Source organism: Sinocyclocheilus rhinocerous, unplaced genomic scaffold, assembly GCF_001515625.1.
Source record: "Sinocyclocheilus rhinocerous isolate Xijiao unplaced genomic scaffold, SAMN03320098_v1.1 scaffold975, whole genome shotgun sequence".
Taxonomy (NCBI): Eukaryota; Metazoa; Chordata; class Actinopteri; order Cypriniformes; family Cyprinidae; genus Sinocyclocheilus; species Sinocyclocheilus rhinocerous.
This window is the reverse complement of record NW_015628726.1, coordinates 187,739-203,993: the sequence shown is the minus strand read 5'-3', so window position 1 is coordinate 203,993 and position 16,255 is coordinate 187,739. Positions and strand designations below refer to the sequence as shown.

Here is a 16,255-nt window from a genome sequence, read left to right as displayed (position 1 = left end):
TGTGTGCCTCCTTCGAGAGTAAAAATGCAATTTCACAGTCAACTTACACTGAGATACTTTACACAACAATAGAGGGGGAAAAAGACAGGAGGCCTACTTGAACACTGCAGTCTGTTATCAGACACTAGAGACGGGAGTCATGGAGGAATAAAATGCTTGCTGGAGAGTGCTAAATCTCATTAAACACCGCTTGTTAAACGGCCAAGGAACGGATCTGTTCAAATGTGATCTGGCCCAAAGAGATAGCGTACTGTCCTGTGTTAACTTCCACTGCCCAAAACTGATCAAACCGCCGAGATAATACGTCATGCGCTTACAATGGAAACAAAAGAAAGTATCAGTTTTGGAAGATAAGCAGAATTTAAATTCGTAAATAAATATTTTAGCTGGCATGTTCAAAACCGTGCGCACACTGAGACACTTTTACGCCGAGACATGAACATACAGACAAGCCGTTTCACAGTGAAACAGATCACACTAATGAAGGAATCAAAACATCATTTATTACAGCAGCTTCCACTCAGTCGTGCTGGAACGCTCTCTTACATACACACGCTGAGAAGGCAAAGACATGACAGGGGCTGATAAGATTCTTCCCGCTTCATTACCCCCAGTCTTTCAGAGTGTAGCATAAGTCCACATCAAATCAGCAACCGGCTAATCAAACAAAGGCTCAAGCACTGCTTAAAAGGACTAAGGAAAATAGATTCATTTGGACGATTATCCTTTTCTTGCTTGAAATTAGTGGATATTTGGCACACCTAAAATAACTAAGTGAAATCTCTTTGTCACTTCACCAAGCAGCATGCTGGGTAATAATAGTAAACCTGACAAAAAGGATAGTTGACTTTAAGATGGAAATTGTCATCATTTGCTCACCCTCATGTCATTCTAAACTGTAAGCTGTTTTATATGAATGTTTTATATGTATTTTATGTATTATGTTTTATAGTTGAATTGTATATATTTAATAATTTTTTACATCAGATGCCAAAATCCCATACCCACGTGTACCGCAAAATAATGGCGAGAAAATGTATCTTTCTCTCTAGTTCTGTTCCAAGCAATAATTACAAAAATACAAAGAGTATCTTGATTTCTGAACAAATGCTGATTCACGAGCAAATGACTCTTAAAAACTGGCTCTTTTAAAAAAATCACTCAAATACAGTCCGAGTTACGGAATTAAGTCAGACAGTTCCATCATTGAATGAACTCTGAATCTTTCAGAATACTGAATAAACTTCTGACTCGCTTACTAAACTGCAATTTGTCATTTTCAGTGACGGCCGTCTCAAAATAAAGTTGTATATATTTACAACATATACAACAGTAGTGATCACAGTGTGTCAATTTCCAAAAAGAAATTGGTCTGTATAACTAAAAAGTATTCTTAAGATAGCTTAATATTATAAAACAAGCTATTTAAGTGATTATTTCTTACAAATCAAATATGCAGGTTGGACATCAATAGCATCAAATGTCATTGGTTCTTGCATGTAATGACATCAAACCTGAGCCATAAGTGATTTGCATTAACAATTTGAGAGCAAAAAATGATTTACATTTCAATTTATTCTTCACAAAAAGTTGGACTACTTTAAAACTTTTAATGTTTTATCTATGACATTATGTTGCCATTGTGAACTACTGCTGGATGAAAAAGCTGCAGGACGATTCTCTAAGAAAGAAAAAAAATTATACAGGTTTGGACCAACTTGAGGGTGAGTATATGATGACAATTTTCATTTTTGGGTGAACTATGCCTTTAAAATTGGATTTATTGGATTATTAACTTTCAGAAAGGCAGAGTACAACTGTCCATTTCTGAACTAACAATGAAATATGACATATGCTGGTTTCAGTCATAAATCCATATAAGGCTTGTTTAACCCTCATTGTGTTTGTCCACCCTGTGCAGATCAGAACTATCAAAAATATAATAAATTATAACACTGAATTTGAGTGCCAAAACATTTTGTCCCAATGCAGAGCCACAGATTTGAATCAGAGTTTGCTGTTCTTCTGGAATTGTGACACCAGGCCCATCACCTGCTCCGAAGCCTTGATGACTTTATTCTGCAGGTAGGCGGCGCTGTTTGTGCTGGTCTCTTCTAAAAAGTAGCGATAATTTACCATTATGCCGCAAGAGTTGGCAATTCCTCGTGGGCTTGTGTCCGCTTGCCAGTTCAGCCTCCACATGGTGGCGCCGTTCTGAAGATGGAAGTTGGCCACAGGGTTTAGGGCGCAGCCCCGGTGTTTCTCTCCGTACAGGTACCAGGCGCAGAGCCGCATTAGGGCAGGTTCCAGAGCACGGACCAGGCGGTCGGAGCGGATCCACTCGCTGGTGCTGATGAGCCTGCGCAGGGCCTCCAGAGCTGGGGCACCAGGGGCGGCTCCCGTCACATCCTCCACCTCCCTCCACTCCTGCTCAGACAGGAGCTCTATGGCACGTCCCTCCTTCTTGTGCTGTCCGAGAGCCCCTTGTAGCCATAAGAAGAAGCCGGGGATGGGAGACAGACTGGAGAACTGGGCCATGTGAGGAAATTCACTCTGCACAGAAAGGTAAACACAGACGGTTAACTCTCAAATGCATATCTATACCAACACACCCAAAAATTATATATATGTCATATAGGTTTTACAGTAAATTGAGTATTTATTGTAACAAAATGGTTACAATACAGTAAAACTGAGTATAGTAATATACAGTATAGCTCAAATTGGATCCCAAAATGTGTACCTTGAAATAACGGCAAGAAAACACATTTTTCTGTTGAGTTGTGTTTGTGAGCAGCATGTAAAAAAAAATACAACACAAGGAGTGTCTCGATTCATGGACAAATGACTATTATGAGCGGATTTTAAGCAAATTACTCTTACGAACTGACAAACTAATGAATAACCCAAAAACACTCAACCTCATTAATTACAGATTCAAATCAGACAGTTTTTGCATTGAATGAGTTCTGAATGTGAACATGTCTTGAGAAACTTGAATTAGGATCTGATTTACTGACTGGTTGTTCACATAATAAAAAATATATTTTTTTGTCATAATATATATATATATATATATTATACATTTATTTGATCAAAGATACAGTAAAAACATTGTGAAATATTAATACAATTAAACATTACAGTGTCACATGATTCCTAATCATTTTAATATGCTGATTTGGTGCTCAAAAACATTTTTTATTATTATCAATGTTAAAAACAGTTGTTGCTGAATATTTTTGTGTAAACCATGATATTTTTATATAAAGTACCTATATCCTCTCTCCTTATTCTTCTTTTTCTCTTTATTTTTATCCTCTATCTGCACTCCATTTGTACTAATTTAAAAACCATGTTGAACAAGTCCACTGTGTCTCTTTCTCATCCCCCACAAGGACATAGACACACTCATTTTCTCTCCCTCTTCTGCCCACATTCAACAAGAAGAAAGCACTGAACAAACCAAACGTGTCAGACTGGCCCCGGAGGAGCAGAGATTTTAAGTCCTCCACATCTCAAGTCCATCACACTTCCCTCTCGCTCTCATTCTTTGCCATGTATCATTCCTTCAGACAGGCAGGAGTGAAGGGAGATTAAGCATGTCCAAGATCACTTTTCATTCATCAACTCAATTTTCTGTAAAACATCAGTCAGCAGGTTTAAAGCTACAGAGCGCGAGAATGAAGAGTAAGGACAAGAAGAGAGTGAATGTAAGATAGAAAGCGAGTGCAAAAGAGCCCCATGAGGATTCTGCTGAAAGACAAGCAAACCCTCCTCCCATTCTCCTAAATCACACCGTGACCTTTCTCCACTTCTTTTTTTCTGTCTATCATCCATCCATCATGCCAATCGTCCCCTTGTGGCATGGTGAGACACCTTTACTCTTTCTTCAGCAGAAGGATGATCTCAAACTCTCACAGGTACTTTATACTTTTTTCCAAACTACATAAACTTTACACAAATTTTCTCAAGTTTTACAAACAGCTTCAACTTCTCACAGATTTCAATTCACAGTCAACAATAATTACAAAGTTGTTCAACTTTGGCATGTAACTCATCTCATATGAACATGAAACTGCCTATTTATAAGTCTATTTACGACAGTAGTAACAATAAACTTAGTAACAATACCTAAAGCAACAATGGTGTTTTGCTGGAAACTATGGTTACCATAGTACATTTTTTGTAAGGGTCATATGGATATTTATGGACCAAGATGGAGGGTATTTTTTTCAAAGAAAAACAAGTGAGCTGCATTTGCACACACACTTCAGAAACTAATTTAAATACAAACCCAGAGCATCAACATGTACAATTTGCATGAAATAATATCTATCAACTGTCCATTTCCACTCAAATGATGCCTTCAATCTCTCATCTGGGTAAATCAGCTCTCTGAGAACCGCAGCCCTTCATAGAGAGCTCTTTACTAGGGTTAACCTCTATTACACAAACAGCCATCCAGCACTTTGTTTCACCAACATTCCCGCTGAAGCAAAACTCATCTGAATCTCTAAACCTGAGTGCCTCTCGTTTCTTTTCCATTTAATTTCGCCTTCATCTAGTAAAGAGGCAGGAGCTCTGTGACATGCCATGTGTCCCTCCTTCTTTATGTTATTGAGGGCGACAGCTGAAATTGTATTAGTTTTCCTGCTTTTTCTCTCTTCCAGCTAGAAATGTGCTAAAGTACAATGCCTGGCACTAGGTGATGCTGTGGGACAAATATACTAATGTTATTACAGTTTTTAGGTTCAATTTAAATTTTGTATCGAATTAATTAATTAAATTGCATATTAGTTTTTGTTTACAAAATGCCCAAACCAGGGCCAGCAGGCCAAAGATGGCCAGCGATGACCTTTGATATCACAAGAGAAGGGGGCAAATTATTATTATTTTTTTTTGCAAAAAGAAAAGAAAAAAAAAACAATATAAGTGAAGGTGAAAAATAACATTTAAATAAAAAAATTTAATCATTTTTAAATGTAAAAAAAAAATTAATACAATTTATACAGTGTAAATATATATAATTTATATTTTTGCCCTGAAATGTAAAAAACAATATATGTACATCTGATTAAAATATAATAAAAAAAAATTATTACTTTTTTTGATTAATTATATAAAATTATTATTTTTTTAAAAGTAATATATTTTAATATAAAATACACACACACTCACATAATATATGTGACCCTGGACCACAAAACCAGTCTTAAGTCGCTGGGGTATATTTGTAGCAATAGCCAAAAAAACATTGTATGGGTGAAAATTATAGATTTTTCTTTTATGCCAAAATCATTAGGATATTAAGTAAAGATTATCTTCCATGAAGATATTTTGTAAATTTCCTACCGTATATATATATCAAAACTTAATTTTTGATTAGTAATATGCATAGCTAAGAACTTACAACTTTAAAGGTGATTTTCTCAGTATTTTGATTTTTTTGCACCCTCAGATTCCAGATTTTCAAATAGGTGTATCTCGGTTAAATCTCAATTTCGAGAAATTAACCCTTATGACTAGTTTTGTGGTCCAGGGTCACATATATATAATGTAATATTTTGAATATAGTGTTTAAAATCCTACTTGACTCAATAGCAGACTGTTTTCCTAGCATTTATTATTTACCCATAGTATGCAATAATTCTTTAAAGAGCTGTGATGAACATCACTTTTTATGATTCATTGTCTCATTCATTTGCCCACCTGCAGTTCTCGGACCACCCTCTTGATGAGGTAATTTCCAAGCTCCACCCCCTGCAATCCAGCCTGAGTGGAGGAGATGGAGTAGAAGATGGCCGCATTGATCTTGTTCACATCCTCATCCGTGTCTAGAGTGGAAAACTCTCTTACAATTCCCTGGGAAAATAAGAGACACACGGTAAATTAATAAATTCATGCAGCACTCACTGCAGGCGTTGGCAGAATCAGGGACCATACTGAACAAATCTGTACATTCTAGACAAAGTGTGCTGTTTTGTAGCATTTTTACTGCCTGTCTTGCACAAGGATGCTCTCTCCCTTCATGAACCCAATAATACGTTTACACTCTATTTGACCATAAATTATTCTTTGTGATGAATAACAAATGTGATTTTCATTTGCATTTACCTGGATATTATTTGCTATGTCTTCAGTTAAGGCAACGTGCAGCACCACCAGTGGTTCTCCAGGCATGGAGGCGTGGGTGAAGGCGTAACATCTCCGGTATGGCCCCACTCTGCGTTTGATATCCGTCCAGTTCCGCACAGGATGGACTGCCTCGTACCTGTAGGATCAACCAAACAAACAAACAAAAAAGGCTTAACTGGGAAGGCAAATAAAAAGGAAATGTTTATACATATGAGTGAGATCTTACTGGCTGATCTTCTGAAGGATCTCGCATGGGGACTGCCAAGTGATTCTTTCGAGTCGGAGTAACCCAACGGAGAACCATTCTGACAGAAGACTCTTCAGAGTGCTGTTCAGATCCTAACACACCAAGATATACAAACACAAGAAGAACAGCACTGAAGAATGTGAGAAGTGAACATGCTGTTTCATTTAAAGAAGTTCTGAAAGTTCTCAAGTTATTATTATTGTGATTACATTGTGAGACCCTGAACCAGTGTTATTTTACTATCTTTAGTTTTTATTTATTTCCAGTTAGTAATTTCAGTGCTCCAACTTAGTTGAATTTGTTTCTAAGGCAACAAGTTTTATTATATATATTTTTTTATTTATATTAATATTTCATATTTATACTTTTTCAATTAACAAAAATAATAGTTTTTCATAGTTTTAGTTTATGATAATATCCCTATCAACTAACCAATTCAATCAGACTCAAATAAAAAAAGATTCATTCACTTTTTAATTTTTTTTTCCAAACAAATTTTTCTATTTTCTATATAAGTGTGAGTTATGTTAAAGGTCCCATGGCATGAAATTTTCACTTTATGAGGTTTTTTAACATTAATATGAGTTCCCCTAGCCTGCCTATGGTCCCCCAGTGGCTAGAAATGGCGATAGGTGTAAACCGAGCCCTGGGTATCCTGCTTTGCCTTTGAGAAAATGAAAGCTCAGATGGCCCAATCTGGAATCTTCCCTTTATGTCGTCATACGGGGAAAGGTTACCTCCCCTTTCTCTGCTTTGCCCGCCCAGAGAATTTGGCCCGCCCATGAGAAAATGAGCTACTACAGTGCGAGGCGAGTGCAATATTTTTTTTTCCTGGAGAGACATCATGGCTTGCAAACGAGCGAAGCATGGCAGTTGCCCCGCCTCTCTCCTCCTCATTAGCATTTAAAGCTACAGACACAGAAATGGCACGTCCTAAGGAAAGCTCATTGTGGGACTGGCTCGTAGTGGCTGAAATTCTGCACCAAGGCTGAATTTCGGGAAAGAGACTTCAGATACAGTACTAGGGACCACTTAGGCCTATATAAAAGCATCCAAAAAGCAGCATGTCATGGGACCTTTAAAATAAAAACAACATATTTTAAATAGCTTCTTTTTTCATAAAAAATCCAACACAAACCTGCTATAAATTACATTAAAAGTTAAAGATGGTTATACATGGTCCAGTTAAAAAACTGGACTGAACCATCCTGAAATGCTACATTCCCAATGCAAAACTTCTTCCTATCTGCACTCAGACCATTTTTATTTATGATAACTAAGCTGAAAAAATGGGTCATTCAGAAATCATCACAGTATTGCGAAGAGGTTATTTACACACAGTCTTAAAAGTAGAGCGGTAAAAGCAGCCTGTTTAATCCTAAGGGTCAAAGAGAATGCTCAAATGGTCATGTAAAACTAAATCGTGTGCAAAAAACCTTGACTAATATTATAAATGGACTTCAGGGAAAAAATAATACACTGCAAAAGTGTAGAACACGGCCGGTTTAATATTATAATTCATGTGCAATACCCACCGATTTTCAAGAATCGTTCTCAGTACAGCTGCGCTCATAATGGTGCCTAATTATAAAGTGTGCGGCTTCCATCGAGGGAATTAATATTTCACAGCCACTTTCACAGATCATGTGCAGCAACCCCACCAACTCACAGTTGTTGCCATTTCATCTGTACAGTACACAATACTTTCAGAGGAGTCTCATTTTCCTCTGCGGCTCTTAGCATCTGTTTATTTGCTCTGGTGGTGTTCTCATTAGATCGCCGAGATTTGTGTTAGCGTCCGTCCATACGAGGACGCTGAAAGATTTCTGTGGTAAACACAGTTCCATTTCATCAAAGAGCTGTTGCTTCCCACATGAGATATGGTTCTGCACTCTCCCTTGAGGGTCAGATTTCTTTCATAATGGTGATGAGCAACACAACATGCATACAAATATCTAGATCTAGTCGCCAGGGCACTCGCACAAAGCGGCTTCAACGCTAGCCTGTCCCACAGATGCATGTGCTTAAAAGAATTGCGGGGCTGTCAATCATACGTCTACACAGGCCATCCGTACGTGCTTCGGCTTCATCTACAGGTAGTACATGTAAAATCTGACCTTATTGTAGCACTTTCAGCTGTGCCTGCAAGCAAACAGATCTCGAATTACCATTTCTCTGCACGCTTTTCCCTATAAACCCACTCGCTTAGATCAGCATACATAAATGTGACACTAAGTGATGCATTTGTATGTAGAAAATAACCAGGGGGTGTCAATGTAAAGGTGTCGGGGGCTCCCAATAGCTCAAAACAATCGAACAAAGTTGGGATTGTAGTGCTGCCTGAAAACAGGATGGCTGTTCAAGGAAAGCAGGCCATCAGGGACTGAACTGGCAATGCAGTCTACGGCATTTTGCTTTTCTGTCTATCTCAGCTTTATTCAGAGTGCAATCCACAGCCTATGGCCGCCCCAGCAGTCACCGTTCCACTTAACTTTAAACTCATCAAATCCTCTCTGGGCTGGGAAATTACTTCTAAGCATTTATTTGGTGTTCTACCTTCAAATTCAGGGCAGCCGAAAGCATTTGAAATTCTTCACCCAAAAGAGTTTAGTATTTGCTTACACGGCTGAATTTACTCTAGGGCCAAGCGTACATAAGTGGAAACCAACTTTGATATGTGCCATTGACTGCAGGCCACAACTCTCAAAAGCGCTGCACTGTTTACACCTTTATTTATTTTCTTGTGTGCATCAGAGAGGGAAAGCTATCTAACTTGCGCTAAACTAGAAGCGTCAAGGCAGATAAAGAGATCACAAATTATTAAATCCCACCATAGTGACAGAAAAACATTTGCCACGCTGAAACTTAAAAGGGCAGAGAACATTTGCCTGCCAAAGTATCACAGACTCACGGATAAAAAAAAATAATGTATATTTTATTATTATTATTATTTTTCGATCCGTGACCATTGTTTGCTATTCTGAAATTTTGCTTTCATTTTTAAATTTTGTGCAATATATTTTTCTTGCGCTTTTAAATTTTGGTTTCATTCTTATAATTTTTTTTATCTGTGACTGCAATACTTTTGGCGGAAAATTGATCCCATAATAGATTGCAGAATTTGCTCTGCACAAAAGGAGCAAGAATGTCAAGGACGTGTCAATGACTGCACCTGAACAGAACCTAAAAGTGGGCTTTTGACATTCTCTGATTTTACTGACATGAATGAAAAGTGGAGAAGGCAGGTGCAAATGGAAGAAACCTGACATTAAAGCAATTCTCACCTGTTCATACATAAAAATGAAAGCCTGTTTTACACCGTGAGCATTTGAGAAAATGTAGCTTTGTAAAATATGCTGGAAAAAATATACAAAAAATGGTTTACAGGGATAGTCCATCCAAAAAAACTAAATTCCCACAACATTTACTCAGCCTCTGTGACTTTCTTATGTGGAACATAAAGATATTTTGAAAGTGAAACCATTAACCTTCATAGTATGGAAAGAAAAACACTTTTCTGTGTGTGTGTGTGTTAATTTTTGGAACTCTTGATCTAGGACTTTGAAAGTTCAAACACTTTTTTCATTAATAATAACATATAGATTCAAAAATAAATAAAGAAAGTGTATAACTATTACACAATTTATATACATTTTTTGTTCATAATTATATGCTATATTTTTCTTATATTTATGATGTTAATATTTCTGAAGTGATTACACTGTGTTATTCCTTAAATTGGCATGACATGCTGATTTGAATTTACATGTACACCAATTAAAGGATTTACACAGTGTAAACATTTAAAAATATTATTACAAATGTAGCTTAGCAAAATATGCTAAAAATTATAGAAATTGCTTATTAGTTTTTTGATTTTCACTTTATGTAAAACACAGTGTAATCACTTACAATATTACAATATTAATTCAATGTATATAGCTATTGCAAACATTTAACGTTTGCATCTGGATTCCAGCCCAGAATGTTCTACTTCAAAATGCTTTGAATACAACTTTTTTTTTTTAAATGCTCCAGAGAGCAGATCTCCCCTGCTAATATAAACCTCTAATGTAAATTTCAAAACTAATGGACTGAGGAAATGTAAATGTCTTACTGACAAGACACCCAATGTAACTTTTAATCATTAATACTGCAGAGGACATGTCAGTGAAGTCATCCTAAATTGCTCTGTGAAAACCACTGCTAGCAGCTTGCTGACTGTCCAATACAATGCAGACTTGGAGGAGTTCTGCAGGGCACCTGTTTGGGTCCAGACAAACTATGTCGGTTTATTGATTATATATCAAGAAATGCACCTGGTCAAAAATTTGAACTGACGTTTCTTTGGGATCCTGATAATTCTGCTCGGGAGAGTTTGGGATGTGTGATTAAATTGTACTGTGAAGCTCAGCATCTTAGCTGTTCTCTGTCTTGACCGATTATTGTCATTTTAACACATTTTGTTCTTCAGCACTCTGGTAGGAGGTGAGCGAAATCAGTTCAGGTGCTAGTTCACAGTTTATGGGTTTCGGATCTAGTTTTCACTCTCACTCTCTCTGTCTGTGAAACAGCTGTGGTAGTCACTTATAATACTAACACAAGGTGCACAGATGATAAAAGCTGTTTTCTTTTTCTTCATATCTTTAAACCAATCTTGAGAAGTTCATGCATCTGTCATCCCTAATTTCCAAATTAATATGTTTAACTTACATCAGGGGGAACACCTATTTGCTCCAAGGTAAATTCAAACAGCTGATAAAAACATCACAATAATCCACACGACTCCAGTCCATCAATTAAAATCTTGTGAAGCATAAAGTTTATGGATTATGGGCTGGTATTTTGGCCAGAAGTGACAGTTTAACACCTAAATGATGGATTTGTTTCTTACAAACACAGCTTTTCACTTCACAGGCTGTTAATTGATGGACTGGAATCATGTGGTTTACTTATTGATTATTATGTTTTTATCAGTTGTTTGAATTCTCATTCTGATGGCACCCATTCACTGCAGAGGATCCATTGGTGAGCAAGTGATAGAATGCGACATTTCTCCAAATCTGAAGAAACAAACTCATCTACATTTTGGATGGCCTGAGGGTGAGTAAATATTCAGGAAATTTTCATTTTTGGGTGGAATATTACTGTAATGTTAATAATACATTCATATTCGTTCATTTGAAGTATTGAGAATGTTGAAGAAATGTCGGCAACAGCTCTGTTCAGGTACACTAATCGCTGTCAAATCATTTTTTCTCTGTTTTTAATCCCATTACTGTGTAATTTAACAATTTAAAGAAAAATGACAGATAAAAGATGCTTTGCAACATCACACTTCATTCTAGTTCATGTACAAATAATATGTTATTTAATTTTTAGCACTATATGAACACATTTTACAGAAAATTGAATTGTTCACAGGACAATTTGTGAAGCTTTTCTGAGCATGCAACAGTAACTAATCTAAGCAATGGGCAACTGATGGACAGTTAGATTTTGGGTAACCAAAAACGACCTTACCCTGCAACTAGCTGCTATTTCAACCCACTGTCACTAGCTCATAGTCATATTAATGTCATATTAATGTCACAGAATCTTTTCTGATAGGGCCCAGTGGGCTGGAGGTGTGCCAGATGGTCTCTCTGAAGCGTTCCTTAGGGATATGCTGTAATGCAATATTATTATGGAGAGAGACGCATGGGACACCACCACCGAGAGCTGTGCTAACACTCACTAACAGGTAAAAAGGCTTTTAAATGAAGTGCAGAATACACAATGATCATGCGACCAAATTATTTCTTGGCTGATTGTCAGCTTGACATCAATGGTGCTTTCAGAAAGTATTCAGCATTCACTGATTATTTCCCACTCTGCAAACTCAAATTACAACCTATTTAAATGAAATTTTATTAGGTAATTCTTTATAATGTCTATTCTGCATAAAGTTAGTACTGTTCAGAATAGAAAACTACCATATTAATTATTTCTGCAGTAAATTGAACAAACTAAAAAGAAAAAAATATTACTTTTTTTTCCTGACAAAATTTGATTAACTAATAATAACCAATTTCCAAGTTAACAAATGAACACCATTCACAAAATTAAACATGCACATAATAGTGTAAGCTCGTGAGACAACAATGAAGCATAATTATTCTTGCATATGAGTACTGTTTCACATACACTACTACTAAGATATAGTAGATAATATGCAGTACACAAATATTCAATTCTGAAGATATTAAATGTCAACTCACCCTTCACTGAAAACAAATGTCAGAGAAACAAATTTCACTCAGAAACTGCTAGTAAATTTTACAATTAATTACAAAGAAATGACAAATAACACATTAAATTAAATGAGAAATTCTGAAGTAGAAAGACCGAAATAGCATTTTTTTTTTGTAAAATGTTCTCCAATAACATTTTTACAATTTCTTTTTTTTTTTTTTTTTTTACAATGCATTTATTAAATTCTCTTTTTTTTCCAATCCACCTGTTCAAGTCTACAATAAATGCTGACTTTTTTTTAAGTCAATTAAATGAGAAATTCTGAAGTAGAAAGACCGAAATAGCATTTTTTTTTTGTAAAATGTTCTCCAATAACATTTTTACAATTTTTTTTTTTTTTTTTTTTTTTTACAATGCATGTATTAAATTCTCTTTTTTTTCCAATCCACCTGTTCAAGTCTACAATAAATGCTGACTTTTTTTTAAGTCTCATTACTAAAACAGCAGATCAGATCATCCCTGCTGCCATGAAGACCAAAGAGCTGCCCATGGACCTTTGAGTGGGGGGAAAACACTGGAGCTGAGATTGGCATGCCTTCAAAATAAGCAGCATCAGGACAAGGTGCTGTGCAAGTGACCCAGAGGCTGTCTACAACACTAACATCTCTTGACTGAAATGGGGGAAACTGCCCAGAGTTCAATGATTTCTTTGCACTTCATAGAGCTAGAGCAACTGAAGCTCACCTTTAAAAAATACAGATGGTGTCACAACTGAAGTTTGCTAGGCACCACAAGACAAAACCAGAAATATTTTGGAAGAATTATCCCTTTTTTGGTCAGGTAAGACCTGCTTGGCCTGAAAACACTCAAATCCAACGAAGCCCAACACGCAGGAAAACTTAAAAGTCACATTTTTCGCAAATCTAAGCGAGGCTCACATTTCATGTGTCATCTAATTTTCACAGTATTTTCCTATTTTCAATGTTCTGTTAGCTGAAAGATTGACACTTAGTAGCTGCACAGACTTATTTCTTTCACTCACAGTCTTATTTTCACTCTTAAAAATGGAAATATGGCATCTGCCCTGACAAAGGTCCATACTGGCAGTATCATTCTATGATTGTTGCCATCAAGGTCATTACAGACAAATCCTTGTGGAGAAACAGTGTCATATTGATGGAGTTTGGATTGTGGGATGTTTCAGCAGAAAAATTACCCAAAAGACACAAGAAATGCCTTGGGGGACATAAAAAAGGTTTGTATTCTGGAATGGCCAAACTAGAGCCTAGTCTTGAATCCTAATGAAAAGCTTATTCTCAGTATGACCAGGCCCAGACAGACTATTTTCACATTTCACTATTTTTCTACACTGACTTTGAGAGAAGAGATCTCTGGAATTCTGCTGAATGGAATTTAAACTTGGTAAATGTGAAAAATTGAGCTGAAAGGATCAAATTAGCCAAAATATTTAACACACAAGCATGAAAAAAGATTACATTTTAAAGTGTTAAATTTTGAAAATGGCAAGCATTCCAATACTGCAGACTTTTGCAGGCATAAAAATTGATAAAATTCCTAAAAACAAAAGATATAAACTAAAAGTTTTTTTTTTTTTCTAAATAATTCATTAAAAAATATTTTTGTTCTCCAACAGATAAAAAATTATATCAGTCTGACCAAATTTGGAGGAGCTATAAGGCACTGTAGATTTTGTATGTAGTACAACAGACAAGTATCCATGACGTCACGGCTTAAATTAAAATGGCATGCCATAAATTCAAGTGTATATCTGGCACCAAAACATTACAAACTGTGGCACAGCTGAAGCCTGTGACGTTCACTAATGTGGGACAAAGGTCGTTTGGCTCCAAACACAACCAGCCATGCGAAATCAGAGACCACCAGTATCTAAAGTGGGGGAAAGGGCACATCACAAGTTTGCATGCCATGTCATAACCAAAGCCAAGGTTAGAAATGCAGTATTGACTGAAACCATTGGAAAGGCCAGAATTTCATGTGGGCCCCTACACGGTGTTTATTACTAAGATAATGCTAATATTTCTACAAATATGTCATGTTTTCAATAATGAGATATTTACTGTACAAAATCATGGAAACATTGAGTTCATCAAGAGTTATAAGGTAATAAGAACATTTATGATAGTCATAACCTGGGGACAACATTTTTTTAATATGTTTACTAAAATCTATATCTATATATATATATCTATATATATATAGTTTTTTGTTCTATATGCTTATTGAAATAGTACACTTACAAGTATACTATTAGTACACTGATATTTGTATACTTACTACATAAAGTATACTTAAAAATATACTTGAACTTTACTTAAGTATACTTACTAAAATAAACTTGAAGTATACTACTTTTTGGTAAGGGAATGCCACAGAATTCCGCTACGGAATGATAATTAAGGTAACTTTTTCTCTCAATTCTGATTTTTTTTCCTCACAATTCTGAGGGGGGTAAAAACTGAATATATATAAACAGAATCGTTAGATATAAACTCAACTTTTTTTGTTTGTTTGTTTCTGCCACAGAATAAAAAATAATAAAGGTAATTGCGACTTATCTTACAATTCTGACTTTTTCCATGCAATTGCAAGTTTCTATCTCACAATTTAGACTTGTAATTTTATATCTTTTTATATCTATATTTTATATAGATTCAGTATGTTCATGAGGAACACAAAAGGCACCTTTTTTTTCTTGGAATGACCCCAAAAACTAATACATTTGACATCTACATATCATAAAGGTTAACAACAAAATGGTGTGTATTTACCCTCATATGTGGGCTGTCAGTAATTTTTGAGGACGCTAACTCCATGAGATCTGCCCTGAGGTCCACCAGGAACTTCACCCCGCCCTGAACCCTGCTGATGTGCGTGAGCAGCTGTCGGTACCGGGGTGTTAAACTGTACCGTAACCTGTCCTCCACCTGCAGGATGGTGGCCACATCCCGCACCTGAGTGTCCAGCAACTTCGCAGCCAGGTCCGAAGCCCATCTGTGATCTACCCCGAAATCATAAGACAACTTCTCGAGAAACTCCAGTTTTTGCTCTTTCTCTATACTTTTGTAGAAGTGCATGAACTCCAGATTGTTTGATTCAGGTGGAGGTGGAGATTTGTCTCTCATCTCATAGCTGGGAAATGGGGCCACTGTCTTTCTCAGGATCTCCTCCATGCTATTGTGCCATGCGATGGAAGTACATGGATACATGTTTCTGAACTCCCGCACTCTGAGTCCCTGGACCGTTTTTAACACTTCTCTGTGTCGATAAGACTTTAGCAAAGAGCGCGCGGCTGTACATAAGTGGAAATGCGTCATTGCGCGCCTGACAAATACGAACCAAAATAAACCTTGTATATAATGTTGCACTTCACATCCACTTCCGGGGTCTCTTAAAGGAGCCGCGCACAGAATGTCAAATGCATGACACCACAGTACACAGCGCAATTTACTCACAAACAATGAAAGGTGTTCATACAAACTCAGAAATATGAAGTAAGCTTTTAAAAAGTCTGTTTTTGAAAAGCTTTTAAAAAGTCATTAATGTTTTGGGATTTTTAAACGGTAGGGAATTGGTAGATGGCTAGATGCCTTAGTA

At 36.4% G+C, this 16,255-nt stretch overlaps 1 protein-coding gene across 1 annotated transcript; it reads right to left on the bottom strand.

Annotated features, from left to right (window-relative positions):
- Window positions 1-1,747: 1,747 nt before the first annotated feature.
- Window positions 1,748-16,097, bottom strand: mlycd (malonyl-CoA decarboxylase). The gene is made up of 5 exons (XM_016550140.1): window positions 15,430-16,097; window positions 6,365-6,477; window positions 6,118-6,274; window positions 5,713-5,865; window positions 1,748-2,553 (listed from the first exon to the last, which is right to left on the bottom strand). The coding sequence occupies exons 1-5, from the start codon at window positions 15,973-15,975 to the stop codon at window positions 2,008-2,010; spliced, it is 1,515 nt and encodes a 504-aa protein (XP_016405626.1). The 5' UTR covers window positions 15,976-16,097; the 3' UTR covers window positions 1,748-2,007.
- Between the last annotated feature and the right edge of the window lie 158 nt (window positions 16,098-16,255).

Coding starts and splice junctions, on each gene's coding strand:
- mlycd (XM_016550140.1), bottom strand. CDS start 15,975: ATGACGCATTTCCACTTATGTACAGCCGCGCGCTCTTTGCTAAAGTCT. Junction 6,478..15,429: donor CTGACAGCCCACATATGAGG/GTAAATACACAC, acceptor TTGGTGTGTTAG/GATCTGAACAGCACTCTGAA. Junction 2,554..5,712: donor GGGTGGTCCGAGAACTGCAG/GTGGGCAAATGA, acceptor CTTTCTGTGCAG/AGTGAATTTCCTCACATGGC.